Raw genomic sequence first — 15,189 nt, forward strand, 5'->3', positions numbered from 1 at the left:
AAAAAATTACATCAACTGCAGTGCCAAGTGATAAATAGGTGAATAATATTAGTCTCTTTGGAAGGTGTGTGGGGACAGAGAATGGATCAATTTACTCTTCCTCAGGGATTCAAAGGAAATTTTAGAGTAAGCAAAATTTGAAGCAACTCTGGAAGGACACAATGGTAATGGGCAGACACTTTTCTAAGTATTTAATATTTGTAATGGTCTTACAAGAGGTAGGTATTGTTCCTGTCCCCATTTTCAGGCCCAGGGATTGAAGTACACACTCACACAGCTAGTGTGTGCAGCAATGACACAAACTTACCTAGTCTCCAGAGCCTGCTCTTTCTCTCAATCATTGTCCCAATCTTAACTTTTTCAGGTGAATACCATCATGATGTTATTTATTTATTTATTTATTTATTTATTTATTTATTTATTTATTTATCTATCAATCATCTATCTATCTATCTATTTGAGAGAGAGAGAGAGAGCATAAGCAGGGGGAACGGCAGAGGGAGAGGGAGAAGCAGGCTCCCCACCAAGCAGGGAGACCAATATGGGGCTCCCTCCCAGGACCTTGGGATCATGACCTGAGCTGAACGCAGACGCCCCACCAACTGAGCCACCCAGGTGCCCCACCATCGTGATTTTAAAACTGCCTTCACAACTTCATATTTGTCCCTCTGTGGTTGTTTATGTGTCAGATGACTGTAGGATTTTACCTGAGATGGTTATGTTGATTAATTTCAACCAAGGCTGCCAATTAACCTTGCACTGGGAGCTTTTAGAAAATTCCTAGTTCCAGGTTCTACCTATGAGGATTCTGATTTAATTGGTCTTGATTGGGGCTCAGACATCAGTGTGTTTTAGAATAATTCCCCTGGTGATTCTAATGTGTAGCTGGAGCTGAGAATCAGTGTCATAAATGAAAGAGAAGAGTTCTGAGGGGTAGATACAAGAATTTGATACTTGCAATACCATTAGTGATACTTGGAATACCACTGCTTTGGGTTAAGACTTTTCTCCCTTAAAATGGAAAAGCTGTTGGGGTTGGAGCAATATGTTAATAAGTCCCTAGAAAGATCTTAGTGGGAGTGATTTTTATCAATTCTCCTTTCTCCTTGTGATGAGACCTTCAGGAGGGCTGGCAGTGTAGCACCTAGGTCTAGAAAGGAAGGAGGCATTAGGAACCAGAAAAGCCAAGGTTGAACTGAAAGTTAAGGATTTGCTCTTTTCTTAGTAAAATCATTGGACATCAGTTTGAATATTAATCAATGTAATTTAATAATGAACTCTGAGATCAAACCACCTGCTAAAATAATCTAATGATAACCCTAAATTAATTTCAAGATCATACTTTGGTTAGTAAAGTACAAAAATGGCAAGGCTATAATCTTCATGAAGGCAGGTGTTCTATCCTACTGTACCCATAGCACCTAGCATAATATTTAACACTTGAAAGCCATTCATTAAACAATGAATGAAATTCATCACCCATCTTCATCAGTGTGAAATGACTTGCCCCAGAAGAGGAAAGAGGTTTGACTGATTCATAGTCTTTGCCATACCATTGTAGGAACATTCTATAATTTGCTTCGAGTTATTTATCCATTTCCCTATTCAGACTGGTGACATTTAGATTGTTCCCAAATTTTTGCTATTAAAAACAATACTGCAAAAAACACCTTTGTATGTGTTTGTCTGTGTACTTACATAGCAGTTTCTCTAGAATATAGCCACAGAAGTAGAACTGCTGGGTTGGTGGTATGTACTTGTCAACCTTTTATATATTGTTAATTGGTTTTCCAGCTTTATGCTCCAAATAAAACCAAAATGAAAAATATAAAAATGATTATCAATTTGACTTAAAATATAAAAATTCCAAATGACAAAATATAGAATGAACAAGCTAAACCACATTGCAACCCTTTTCACTTCTTTCCAGTGCATGTAAAATATATAATAAACCAGCTCAAAGTTTGAAGTTTGCCTTTTATAATCAGTTCATAAAATGCTTAGTAGAAATCAGCCACCATCACCTGCCCTCCAACACCCTTTGTGTCTGTCTTTGCCTTAAGAAGTTGTTTAGAAGAATATTCACATCTCCAGATGGTTATTCAGGGCAGTTTGGCTGGTGGTAGTCAGGCTGAGATCCAGGAAAGAATGATCTAAGACTGCAGGTGCTCATTCTGCTATTTTTCCAAAGTGAGTTCCCAGCCCTTAGCAGGTGAGGCAATGCACAGGGCTGCCTGGAGCCCCTCCCTGGCACATCTGCTTTTCCCTCCGTGGTCCTGCTCCAGGCGTGGACTACTTTTGTCTAAATGGATGGTCAAGCTATCCTGGGCATAGCTAACGCAAGAGAATTCTCACCAAGGCTGATCCTAGATAGATTTGCTAATTTTTTCTTTTTTCTTTTTTTTGAAACATTTGTTGTAAGATTTTTGTTCTACATGTAAATTCTGGCTATAATCAAATAAGTCAGAGTTAGAGTAGAAGTGTCTGACCCCTCTCAGGGAATCCTTTGAAGTCTGTATCTCCAAAAACTTCGGCTTTATAAATATTCAAGAGATCTGAAATATATACATAGATGACCGTGTGTATTTTATGATTTAGACTCTCCTTTAGCTCTGCTTGAAATTCAGGTGTCCTGTGCTGAGTAAAAGGAAAAACAAAGCTTGGCTATTGTCATAGTTTATTTCCAGTTATGACAGAGCTGCTCTCCTACAGGAGACTCTATGTTCCCATACATGATTGTATTTTAGATGAACTAGCAACACCTATGGTGATTTTCCATACAGTGGTTTTAAAGGACATTCCAGCAAAACCAAAACAAAGCAAACAAACAAAAAACCCAAATGGGACTTTCATTACGTTATCAGGAACTTCAACAACCTCTTAGTACAATGCCGTTTAATTCTATGCTCTCAATTCTTATTTTTAGAGCTAGTAAAATAAATTTTATGAATCTCACTTCTTATTGGTTGTTTCTCTGAAGGATAGGCAAAGCAGTAAAATAGACCCTTTCAATATAAGTGTTCTTTTCCTTCAACAAGATAGGAGTAAATTTACTGGCTTTTCTGCCACAGTAACACAAGAACTGCTGCTTCTCTCACGTGACTCTTCCATTTGCCTGTGCTCCAGGTACAGAGCAGATTCGCACAGAGTAAGTCATTCAGTTTGACTTGTCTCTATGCACCTTTTTTTTGACCTGACTTCTTTTCCTTGTGTTGAACATAAATGTACTAAACACAGCACTGCAGCTTCAAGTGCCAGGTCACCTTGGTCCTCTCACAAAACCTTTTGTGGATCGTATTCATCTCAAAGCCACTACTGTTTGCTTCCATATCTTCATTTGCTCTAACGATGGTCAATATTTATTGAATACTTACCACATGTCAAATGTTTTATGTGCACTGCGTCTCGTAATTCTCACCAACATTAAGCAATAGATATGTCACCCCAACTTTACAGATGGAAAGAAACCAAAGCAACAAAGGCTTTTAAGTGACTTGTTTAGGATAGCTGGTTAAGTGGCAGGGAGGAGACTCAAACCCAGGGGAGCTGACATCAGGGTCTGGGCTGCAAACCACTGTCCTGGGCTGCCTGCTTATCTGCTCTCTTCATCTCTGTTCATTGCTAGTGCCTGACTCCACAAGAGCACCTTTCTTCTGGTTTGTTCACTGAAGCATTCCAAGGACCCAGGACAGTGTGTGGCATGTTAACACATAATAAATGTTTCTTGCATAAATAAATCTCTTTGCTACTTTTTGCTTTCACTTATTCATGTATTTTCTCATTAAAGAAATGCTGATTGGGCCAAGAAAACTGGCCTTTTTCTACAAATTTGAGATACAATAAAACAAAGTCCCTCCCCTTAAGAAGAGATTACATTCTTGAGGGAGGAGGCAGACTAATAAATGTTTAATATCAGGTAAGGAGTTGTGAAGAAAATAAATCAGGATAAAGGGGCTAGAAGATGATGTGGGGATGCTATTTTAGCTAGGGTAGTTGCGTAAGTCTTATCCAAAATGGGGACATTTGGGCACTCACCTCAAGGAGAAAAGGAAATGAGTCATTTGGTTATTGAATGGGAGAGGGTCCAAATAGGAGAAAAAGCAGGTGCAAAGCCATGAGATGGAAGCATTGGGGATGTTCCAGGCACAATACAAGGCCAGTGTGTATGGTCCATACCAAACAAAGAGGAAGGCAGTAAGACTTGGAGAAGTGCAGGAAGGGAGGCATTGGGCACACAGGCCATGGAGAGGATCTCAGCTTTTACGCTGAGTGAGACAGAAAATTAATAGGGGGTTTTTAACAGAGAATTTCTGTGATTTACTTCCAAAGTAAAAGGATCTCTCTGTGGGGAGAAGTGTAAGAGCACATGTGTGGAAGCAGATAGACCAGTCAGGGGCTATTACAATAATCTGGGCTAGAGGTGATCACAGGTTAGACCAAAGTAGTAGCAATGAGAGTAATGAGAAATACTTAAATTCTAAATATCTTTCAAAGGTAGCATCATTTGCTGACAGAGTAAATGAGGGACATGAAAAAAAGAGAGGAACAGCCCTATGGTTTTCAGCATTTGGAGGGGCACATTTAATGAGTTGGGGAAGGCTGTGGGAAGGGAGGCTTGGCATTGGAGGGGAATCAAGAGTTTGGGTTTTGAACACGTTTCTCACAATCTAGTACTGCCTTGTATGGTGAGAATATTCAGTAAGGATTATATAAGACAGCAACTCAGGGACCTGAAAATCCAAACACCCTCAGGGTATATGAAACAGGTAACCTAACTGTATGACTTGGCTAAGTGTGAAAAAACAAAGCAGTGATGAGGCCAGTGAACTAGGGAGTTCATGCATGATCCACAGGCACTGACATAAAACAAAAGATTGTGCTGGCCAGTGTTGCTCTTGCCCTTGGGTTTGTGACCACTGCAAAATGATACTTGCATCATTGGCTTTTACTCACATCATTCTAAGTTAATACTTATATGTGCTTTCTGCTGAACTGGGCAGGTAGCTGAATTTTGCAGGACAGAAACTGTATGGCCTGCCTTCATTCATCAATATATTATTCTACAATAAATGTTTGTTAAGCCCTTATTCTGTGCCAGAGTTCTAGGAAAGACATGACAGAAAATGTATAGTGTCAAATAACATTTCACATTATGTGAATACCTCATATAGTCAGAGATGACCCCTGACAGTCTCAACTATGAAAACAGAGTAAAACTAAACATAACATAAAGATCCTGAGTAGTTTAAATAGATGTTTGAAGTTGGACATTCAGATATTACAGCTTATAGGCTTAATCCATAACATTTTCTAAACTAAACATAACCAAAAAGATCCTGAGTAGTTTAAATAGATGTTTGAAGTTGGACATTCAGATATTACAGCTTATAGGCTTAATCCATAACATTTTCTCAGTACCATCTTGTTTTACACAAAATTTTAACAAACCTGAACATTTGTGTTTGTAGTCCCAAACAGATAATCAGAAATAAGTTGGCAGTAGAGGAAAAGGGAAAGTCTAATAAAGGTAGACACACTGAGAAAGGTTAGATGTAATAAGAAACACCATCACACTGCTGAGAAAAAAAATACAAAAAATAAATAAATAAACACAACTTTTTAAAAATGTGTTACTCTGGGGAGACTTTATATTTTCTGAATGGACAAGAAGTCTGTCTGAGCTTAATAAACCTGAAGTCTTCACTATTTTACACGACAGTCAGGGACGGTCATCTAGTAAGGCTTACGCTGAGCTTATAAATTCTGATTGAGAAGGCGAAGGAATATATAATCCTTTTTTGTTGTTCATTTAAGAGTTTTTTAAATTTAAATTCAATTAGCCAACATATAGCACATCATTAGTTTCAGATGTAGAGTACAATAATTCATCAGTTGCATATAACACCCAATGCTCATCACATCACCTAATGCTCATCACCCAGTTACCCTATCCCCCCACCAACCTCCCCTCCAGCAACCCTCAGTTTGTTTCCTAGAATTAAGAGTCTCTTATGGTTTGTTTCCCTCTCTGATTACTTCCCATTCAAGGAATATATAATTGATTGAAAAGGTTTCCCTGGCAATTATGAATGTATGAATTATGGCATTTTAGAAAGAGTTGTTTCAGGTATTTGGAAAGTCCATTAAAGTGAAATATCTCATTCTGCAATGGTACTGGGTATCTGCTCTGATCCTGTGCTCTGGCCTGTATGCCACATACGTGGCCATATGTATGGTGAACAGATACTAACAACACACCCTCAGATACACTTTCTGTTTACAGCAAGTGCCTCAAATCTCTTACATCACTCACCTCCTTTCGCCCTCCCATTTCCATTGCAGGGTGCTGCCAGGGTCTGTTCTATCTGTTGCCCCCTGGCCCTTTGTGGCCTGCACTCAGAGTTGCACCTAATGACAGAATTCAGCTTCCCTGCGTCCGACCTTTGGTGTTTCCTGGGATGTGGCACGTGATGCGATGAGCACTGGGTGTTATATGCAACTGATGAATTATTGAACTCTACATCTGAAACTAATGATGCATTGCACCTCAGGTATGTACCTGTCTTCACTGGGCTTGTGCACCTCAGAGCCTAACCTAGCTTCAGCCCAGACTTGATTTGTACTGGCATTGGATCCACCAGAACACCCTGTGACTGCTCTTATATTCAACATGCCCTGAAAATACCTTTTACATATGAAAAGGACACAACCATTGCACCTTGAATAAGGATGCAGTGTCAGTTGTTCCTGAGTTAGTGATCTTTCTTTTCAGAACTGGTTAACTGACAGAATCATACCTCTTAGGCTTAAAAGTATCCTGGAAGTTTGCCATCAGTCTTACACTGAGTACTATCCACAAAGTTACCAAACTCTGCCAGTTTTCATTAGTCTCCAGTATTTTCAGAAATAGTCATTTGCAAAACAGAAAACTAGGAAGAGATACTCAGTGCGCAGCTGTGGCATAGACAAAGCTAAAAAGTTAATAAAAGGATTAAACCAATGACCTTGACTTGTTGAAAGTAGAAAAAAAGAGCTAGCTGGCCATAGCTAGAGAGCTGATAGCGTGGAGCTAACTGAGCAGCCCAAACCCATCCACTAAGTTACGAGTTTAAATAATGTTAACTGTTGTCCAAGGTCAAGGAGGATTGAGCTACCATTATTTGCATTATTTAGTGGTTCTTTAGCTTAAAAGCTAATTACATTTAACCATGTGATCTGGGTTTCAAAACACACAGAGATCACAAACACTTTTGTAAAACAAGTTACCCGTATCCTGTCTAAAGGCAAATAAAATGACAAGCATCCCAGTGTCCACACATTGCCCTTACAACTGAAACTTTCTATTATTTTCAGCTGCTACATGGAAAAGACTGAGTTCTGTAGACCAAAAGTACATAATAGCATTACAATAGCCGCAACAGATCCAAGAATGTTGGGCACAAACATTTACATGCACATAAACATACATAACAAATACACACAAATACAGCAGAGCAGAGTGTTAATGGGTTATCTCTGTAGCTAGGTCCTTTCCATTCACACTTACTCCTCATTTTTTCCTAGCCAGCTAAGCAGAAAGTTAGCACAATGGCTCTGCTTGAGTAATAACATGACTCCGATTTCACAGTATCCCCACAAAACTCCCTTAACCAACCGCCTAGCCCTAAGTTTTCAATTTGTGTTTTTCAGGCTTCTGAACCATAACGTCTTTCCAATACAACTCAGTAATACAAAGTAATAAAATGATCTGACCTGAGTAATAACAAAGAATAAAATGAGCTCTGGAGGCTGGGGGATGGCTATTCTGGTCCGAGCATCACCATTTATATCCCTGCAACCGGAACACCCCTTGGGCTATGTTTCTGTATCTATAATGTCAGGGAACTCACTGAACAATTCCTGTGAAATGGACCCTATCCCTCCATAGTCTGTCTGCTCTGAGGGGTACTAGAACCTTCTCTACCTCCTCCAGTTGGACCCCCTGGTGCAGGTTCACTCAGAGCCTGCTTAATTTCTTTTTTCTTTCTTTCTTTCTTTCTTTCTTTCTTTCTTTCTTTCTTTCTTTCTTTCTTTCTTTCTTTCTTTCTTTCTTCCTTCCTTCTCTCTCTCTCTCTCTCTCTCTCTCTTTCTTTCTTTCTTTCTTTCTTTCTTTCTTTCTTTCTTTCTTTCTTTCTTTCAGATTTTATTTTATTTATTTGACAGAGAGAGAGAGACAGGCAGCGAGAGAGGGAACACAAGCAGGGGGAGTGGGAGAGGAAGAAGCAGGCTCCCAGTGGAGGAGCCTGATGCAGGGCTCAATCCCAGAATGCTGGGATCATGCCCTGAGTCAAAGGCAGATGCTTAACTACTGAGCCACCCAGATGCCCCAGGGCCTGCTTAATTTCTTAAGCCTGCTCTTTTCAGACCCCTGTACTTACCCTCCTGTCTTCATCTACGAAGTGGACTTTCTTTGTTCAGCAAGTCTTTTTCAACCTGGTGGTTGCCAGAGCGCTGCCTGGGCCTTGGCCTCACCACCACCCAGGCAGGCCCAGTGCCAGCTCCAGGGACAGCCTGAGAGCCTGGGGTGGTACCTCTGCCTCCCTCTTGTGGTGGCCTCCAGCAGCCGGGGCTGTGCACAACACCTGTTCCTAAAATCATAATTCAAGAGCCTGTGAATTTAAAACTAGTAATTCAGTCCTCCTCACAAATTGTTTATTCCCCTTGTGGTTTTATATAAATGCCCCTCCTTTACTGAATGGAGAATAAAATAGAGTTATACTTACCTCTTCTTGCCTTTCAGTGTACTTTTTCATCTGTCTGAAAGTGATGACAAAACTTTTGGGTCCCTCGAAATTGCCTAAGAAAAAAGTGTGCCAGTAAAATGACTATTCAGCTTCCTTTTCAAACTTCTAAACAAGCAATATCAAATCCTTTTTTAGAAGATTAAATAAAGGGGGTTTTGAGGATGCTGTCTCAGATTTAGGTGCTGGCTACACAGGTGTGTTAATTTCTAGACAAGAATATTCATAATATTTATGTGTATATTTTATACATCAACAAAGATTTTTTTCAATTAAGTAAATGTGCCATTATTTTAAAATGCTGCCAAATCAATGATATTTCTGCCCTTATGTAAACGACAGGTATAACTATTTTCATGAAAGTAGGAATTGCTAAGAAATTTGTGTTTTGTGAACAAGAGTACAATTTGATTAATATACCTAGTGATTCTCTGGGCTGAATTTTCTAACAGAACTAACTGGAACTGAAAAGTTTTGTCCTTTCCCACTGAAAATAAATGTACATATTATTTAAAGGTTAAAGTACAGTGGAGATTGGAAACATTGTTCCATAATTTTTTAGCACATGTTTTGTTCTCTGTCACTATTTCTCATGTTTGTTTACAGGCTGGAGAGTTTCATGCAGCTGATTGGATTTTCAACAGGATAATCATAAAAAATTGCTCCCACCCAACCTGAAATCTCAAAAACATTCTCAGAGAGCTTGAACATCACTTGAGAATATAACAGACAATGGCTTTTCTTGATTAAAGAGATTTGTTTTATGATTCTTTTTAAAAAGGCCTTTAAATTCAGTCATTTGAGAAAATGTTTGACGTTCTCTTGCATTGAAGTTATAGAACAGCAGTAAATCAATAAGTCTAGTAAAGAATATGCTACAATAAAAAAGGTATCTATTCCACAGAACCCAATTCTACGCCCAGAAAATACCCTAATGCTACCTTTTTTCCTTTCTCCGGGCTTATACTACAAAGAGAATTTTACATACTAACAAGAGGGTCAGATCAAATCTATTTGGCAGTGTAATGATCCCTTTCAAGGGCCAGATTCTTTGCCTGTAACTACTACTTGTAACTGACAATAGTTTATTGTTCCACTTCTCATCGAGTGGTGATGATGCGCCTGGGAAAGGCACCCAGGGAAGGAGGAGGCTTGTACTTTTTTTTTTCATTTTTTTCCTTTTTCTCTTTCTTTCTTTCTTTCTTTCTTTCTTTCTTTCTTTCTTTCTTTCTTTCTTTCTTTCTTTCTTTCCTTTTTTCTTTTCTTGTGAAATGGCTTTGTACAATTCTAAGTACAGTTTGTTAAAAGGAACAGTTTCAACTCTCATGATGACTTTTTCCTCCAGAGTAGTGTGCAATCATTAATCAGTTCTTTCCACGGGTCATTTTATGTCACAAGAGAAATGTTAACATGCCCTGAATGTCCTTCAGAAGCTGGGGATAAACACAACTCTAGGGAGAAGCACTGGAGAGGATCACACTTTATAAACTAAAATTAGTGAAAATACTTTTGGAAAGAGAACTTCCCACATCACACACAGTTCATTCAATTAAATTTTCCAGATTCCTTCTGAAATTGTGGATGATTTCTGTCATTTGGAATCACCAAAGGACACATTACCCACAAATTATCTAAATGTGCATATGTTTATTCCACGGTGCATATGGTAATAACTATATTTTATTGCATATATTCATGAACAGGAATTAAATTAACTTGGGGAAAACATCTTGCTTACAGCCAATCCTGTTCTTTGAAAGGCAAAGAATTTTATAAAAGATGAAATTTGAATACAATGATTGAATTGCATATATTACTTTTAAACTGAATTCAGATCGCTAGTTTTGATAAAAACCAATTTTATGCTTTCACTATTCACCATTTTAAATTGTATATCTATGGATTAGACCCCACAAATAATATGGATTTTATTTGTGTTTAGTCATTTAAACTTCATGTCTTAAAATAGGAGTTTGGAGACCTGGTTCTAGCTCTGTGACACACTAGCTATATGACCTTCAGTGATTGTAACTAATCCAAACTACAGTTTCTTCATCTACAAAGACTACAGCTCCTTCCAAACACTAAAATTGCACAATTCTAGAGAATTGTGCCTCTCCCTCCATCCCTTCCAGATGCTAACATACTAAACCCCGGGAACCGGGGAATATCACCTTACATGGCAAGAGAGCAATTGCAGATGTGATCAAGTTAAAAATCTTGAAATGAGGAAATTAGCCAGGTGACATTGATGTAATCACCAAGGTTCTCATAAAGGCAACACAGGGAAAAGTCAGTGTCAGAAAGCAGGCTATGTGACAATGGCAGCAAAGATTTGAGTTATTGGGTCCCAAACTGAGGAATGTCTGCAGCCTTTAGAATCTGGGAGAAACAAGAAATGGATTTTCCCCTTGAGCATCCAGAAAGAACTAGTCCTGCCAACACATTGACTTTAGCCCAATGAAACTAATTACAGACATCTGGTCTCTGGAACTGCAGGAAAATAAATTTGCATTGTTTTAAGCCACTACATTTGTGATAATTAGCCACAGCGGCTATAGGAAATAAAAACACCATATTAGCGAGAAGCACTTCTCAGCGGTGGTATGAGAACCTCTGTGGACCCTCTTCCCAGTGAAACAACCAGGCCTAGTGAAAATTATAAAAGCAATTGCTATTTAGAGCCTCTGGGAGTTTTCCTAAGGACATACAGAAAATGAAGAAATATTTATTTAAGAAAATCTGCTAAATCTCATTAAAAATAGTGAGCCTCTGGCATTTCAGCCACAACTTGCTCCCCATCCTCTAGTTCAATGTAATGGAAGTTCTATTCTAAGTGGGTGTGGTCAAGAAGGTGAGTTTTTTCTTTCTTCAGACTACCATAGTCAGAGCAAATTACGCAAGAAAATAAAAGTCATCCAGATTAGAAAGGAAGAAGTAAAACTATCTCTATTTGCAGATGAAATGGGCCTGTTTGCAGAAAATATTAAGGAATTCACTAAAAACCTATTAGAACTAATAAGTTAGTTTAGCAAAGTGGCATAGTACAAGATCAATATATATATATATTTCTATCCATTAGTAATTAACAATTGTGGTTTTATTAGTAATGAACAACCCAAAATCCAAATTAAGAAAATAATTCCATTTATAATGGCATAATAAAATATTTAGGAATAAATTTAAGAAATGCAAACCTTATGTTTTGAAAACTACAAAACATTATTGAAAGAAATTAAAGATCTAAATAAATGGAAGACATCCTATGTTCATGGATTAGAAGACTCAATATTGTTAAGATGGCAGTATTCCCCAAATTGATCTATAGGTTCAATGCAATCTTATAAAAATTCAAGCTGCCTGCCCTCCTTTTTGGGCAGAAATTAAGAAAGTAATCCTAAAATTCATATGGAAATGTAAGAAATCAAAAATAGCCAAAACAATCTTGAAAAAGAACAAAGTTGGAGGACTCTTGATTCTGGATTTGTTATAAAGTTAGAATAATAAAGATAGTGTGGTGTTGTGGCAATAGGATGGACATATAGATAAAGAGAACATATCTGAGAGTCTAAAAGTAATCCCTTACATTTATGGTCAATTGATTCTGACAAGGGTGTCAAGGCAATTCAAAGGGGGAAAGAATTGGTTTTCAACAAATTATCCTTGGGTAACTAGATACTCACATGCAAAAAAAAAAAAGAAGAAGAAGAAGAAGAAGAAGAAGAAGAAGAAGAAGAAGAAGAAGAAGAAGGAGAAGAAGAAGAAGAAGAAGTTGGACCCTTCTTCACAGCACACACAAAAATCGGGCTCTGTGCTGGGCATGGAGCCTGCTTAAGATTCTGTCTCTCCCTCTTCCTCTGCCTCTCCCCTCACCCCTGATCACACACTCTCTCTCTCATTAAAAAAAAAAAAAAAAAAAAAAAAAGGAAAAGACAACCCACTGAATGAAAAAAAATATGTGTAAATCTGATAAAGAACTTGTCCAAAATATATAAACAATCCTTGCAACTGAACAATAGAAAGACAACTAATCCAACTTAAAAATGGTCAAAGGATTTGAGCAGATATTTTTTCAAAGACCAATATACAAATGGTCAACAAGTACATGAAAAGATGCTTAACATCATTAGTCATTAGAGAAATGAAGATCAAAACCACAATGAGATACCACTTCACACACACTAGGTTGGTTGTGATGAAAAAGACAATAAGAAATGTTTGTGAGTATGTGGACAAACTGTAAGCCACATATATTACTAGTGGAAATGAAAATGGTGCCACCACATTGGAAAACAGTTTGGCAGTTTCTGAAAGTGTTAAACGTAAAGTTACCTATGACTTAACAATTCCACTCCTAGATATACACCCAAGATATATAAAAATATTTCCACATGAAAACTTCTACATGAATGTTCATAGCAGCATTGTTCATAATAACCAAGGAGTGGAAACAATCCAAATGTCCATCAACTGATAAATGGATAAACAAAAGAAATATATCCATACAATAGAATATTATTCAGTGATACAAAGAAATGAAGTACTGATGCATGCTACAAAATGGATGAACCTTGAAAACATTCTGCTAGATGAAAGAAGTCAGTAAGAAAAGACCACAAATCATATGATTCCATTTATATGAAATATCCAGAATTTAATAAAATAAGTATCTAGACAATTTATAGGAACAGAAAATTGATTAGTGGTTGACTTAAGCTAGGGCACCAGGAAAGGAGAATGAGGAATGACTGCTAATGAGTATGGGGTTTCTTTTTGGGTTTATATTGTGATGATTGCACAAGTTTGTGAATATATTAAGAAGCATTGATATATCTCAACAGTTGCTAAAAAATTTATTATCCAATATATTTTGAAACTAATATATATTTTATGTCAACTATGCTTCAGTTATAAATCAATCATTGGCAAATGAATAACTGCTGGTGTGTTCTACCAAAATAGCAAACACACTACACGGCTAACTGAAACTTCAGAAAGCATATGCAGTTTCAGACTTCCACTTTTAGTGTATGAGAATGTGTACTACTTTATTTTTCATATCACAAATTACATGTTATAAAACCATGTTTACTAATTTTTTAAATTTATAAATTATAGTATAAATTTATAAATTATAAACTACAATAAACTGAATAATGGCCCCAAAGATGTCCATATCCTAATTCCCAGAACCTAAAAACAAAATTTTTGTTATCCAAAACATCACAATAGTAACAAAATATCAGCTCATTGAAGGAAGAGATGTTTAATTTGAAGTTTATTTTAGTTTTCTGTTCATTTACTCATACTGCAAACATTTATGGAATGCCAGGAAGTGCCTAGGATTAGGAATGCTTAGACAAAAATTAGTTTAAAAAAAAATAGTTTCTTCATTTGCTACTATTCCTAGCATATAGTCTGTGCTCAACAAATAACATTTTGAGTGGATGGATGGATAACCATAGAATAGGTCTGGTAAAGACAGAAAAGTAGAAGTGTTCTGTTTATATTTATTTATCTATTTATTTTTCCATTTTTCCACCCACCTCCACTCTGGTAACCATTAGTTTTTTCTCTGTAGTTAGGGTCTGTTTCTTGGTTTCTCTCTCTCTCTCTCTCTCTCTGTTCATTTGTTTTGTTTCTAAAATCCCACACATGAGTGAAATCATGGTATTTGTCTTTCACTGACTAACTTATTTTGCTTAGTGTTACATTCTCTAGTTCCATACATGTTGTTGCAAATGGCCAAGATTTCATGTGGCTAAATAATTATTCTATTCTATTCTATTCTATTCTATTCTATTCTATTCTATTCTATTCTATTCTATTCTATATATACCACCACTTCTTTTCTTCTTTATCTACTCATCTGTTGATGGGATGCTTGAATTGCTTTCATAATTTGGCTATTGCAAATAATGCTGCAGTAAACATAGGGGTGCATGTATCCGTTTGAATTAGTGGTTTTGTATTTTGGGGGTAAATACCCAGTAGTGCAATTATTGGATTTTAGGGTAGCTCTATTTTTAACTTTTGAGGAACCTCCAAAGTGTCTTCCACAGTGACTGCACCAGTTTGCATTTCCACCAACAGTGCACGAGGGTTCCTTTTTTTCTACATTCACGTCAGCGCCTGTTTTTCTTGTGTTTTTAATTTTAGCCATTCTGACAGGTGTGAGGTGATATCTCATTGTGGTTTTGATTGACATTTCCCTGATGATGAGTGATGTTGAGCATCTTTTCATGTGTCTGCTGCCTAGCTGTATGTCTTTGGAGAAATATCTGCTCATGTCTTCTGCCCATTATTTAATTGATTATCTGATTTTTGGTGTTGAGTTGTGTAAGTTCTTTATATATTTTGGATACTAACTCTTTATCAGAGATGTCATTTGCAAATATCTTCTTCCATT

The 15,189-nt window shown here is 37.2% G+C and overlaps 1 protein-coding gene across 23 annotated transcripts in view; it reads right to left on the reverse strand.

Moving 5' to 3' along the window:
• Positions 1–15,189, reverse strand: part of LMNTD1 (lamin tail domain containing 1) — a 475,396-nt gene that overhangs the window by 160,966 nt on the left and 299,241 nt on the right. For all 23 annotated transcript variants that reach the window (XR_015721645.1, XR_015721656.1, XR_015721650.1 and 20 more), the window contains 2 exons: positions 8,763–8,836; positions 8,418–8,627 (listed from right to left, as the gene is read on the reverse strand). Coding sequence is in view for 3 of the 23 variants with exons in the window: in XM_087855709.1 (XP_087711835.1) it covers positions 8,418–8,431 (14 nt within the window). In the remaining 20 variants the exon portion in view is untranslated. The remainder of the gene's footprint in view (positions 1–8,417; positions 8,628–8,762; positions 8,837–15,189) is intronic.

Source organism: Ursus americanus, chromosome 25, assembly GCF_024610735.1.
Source record: "Ursus americanus isolate L20-20 chromosome 25, mUrsAme1.1.p, whole genome shotgun sequence".
Classification (NCBI taxonomy): Eukaryota; Metazoa; Chordata; class Mammalia; order Carnivora; family Ursidae; genus Ursus; species Ursus americanus.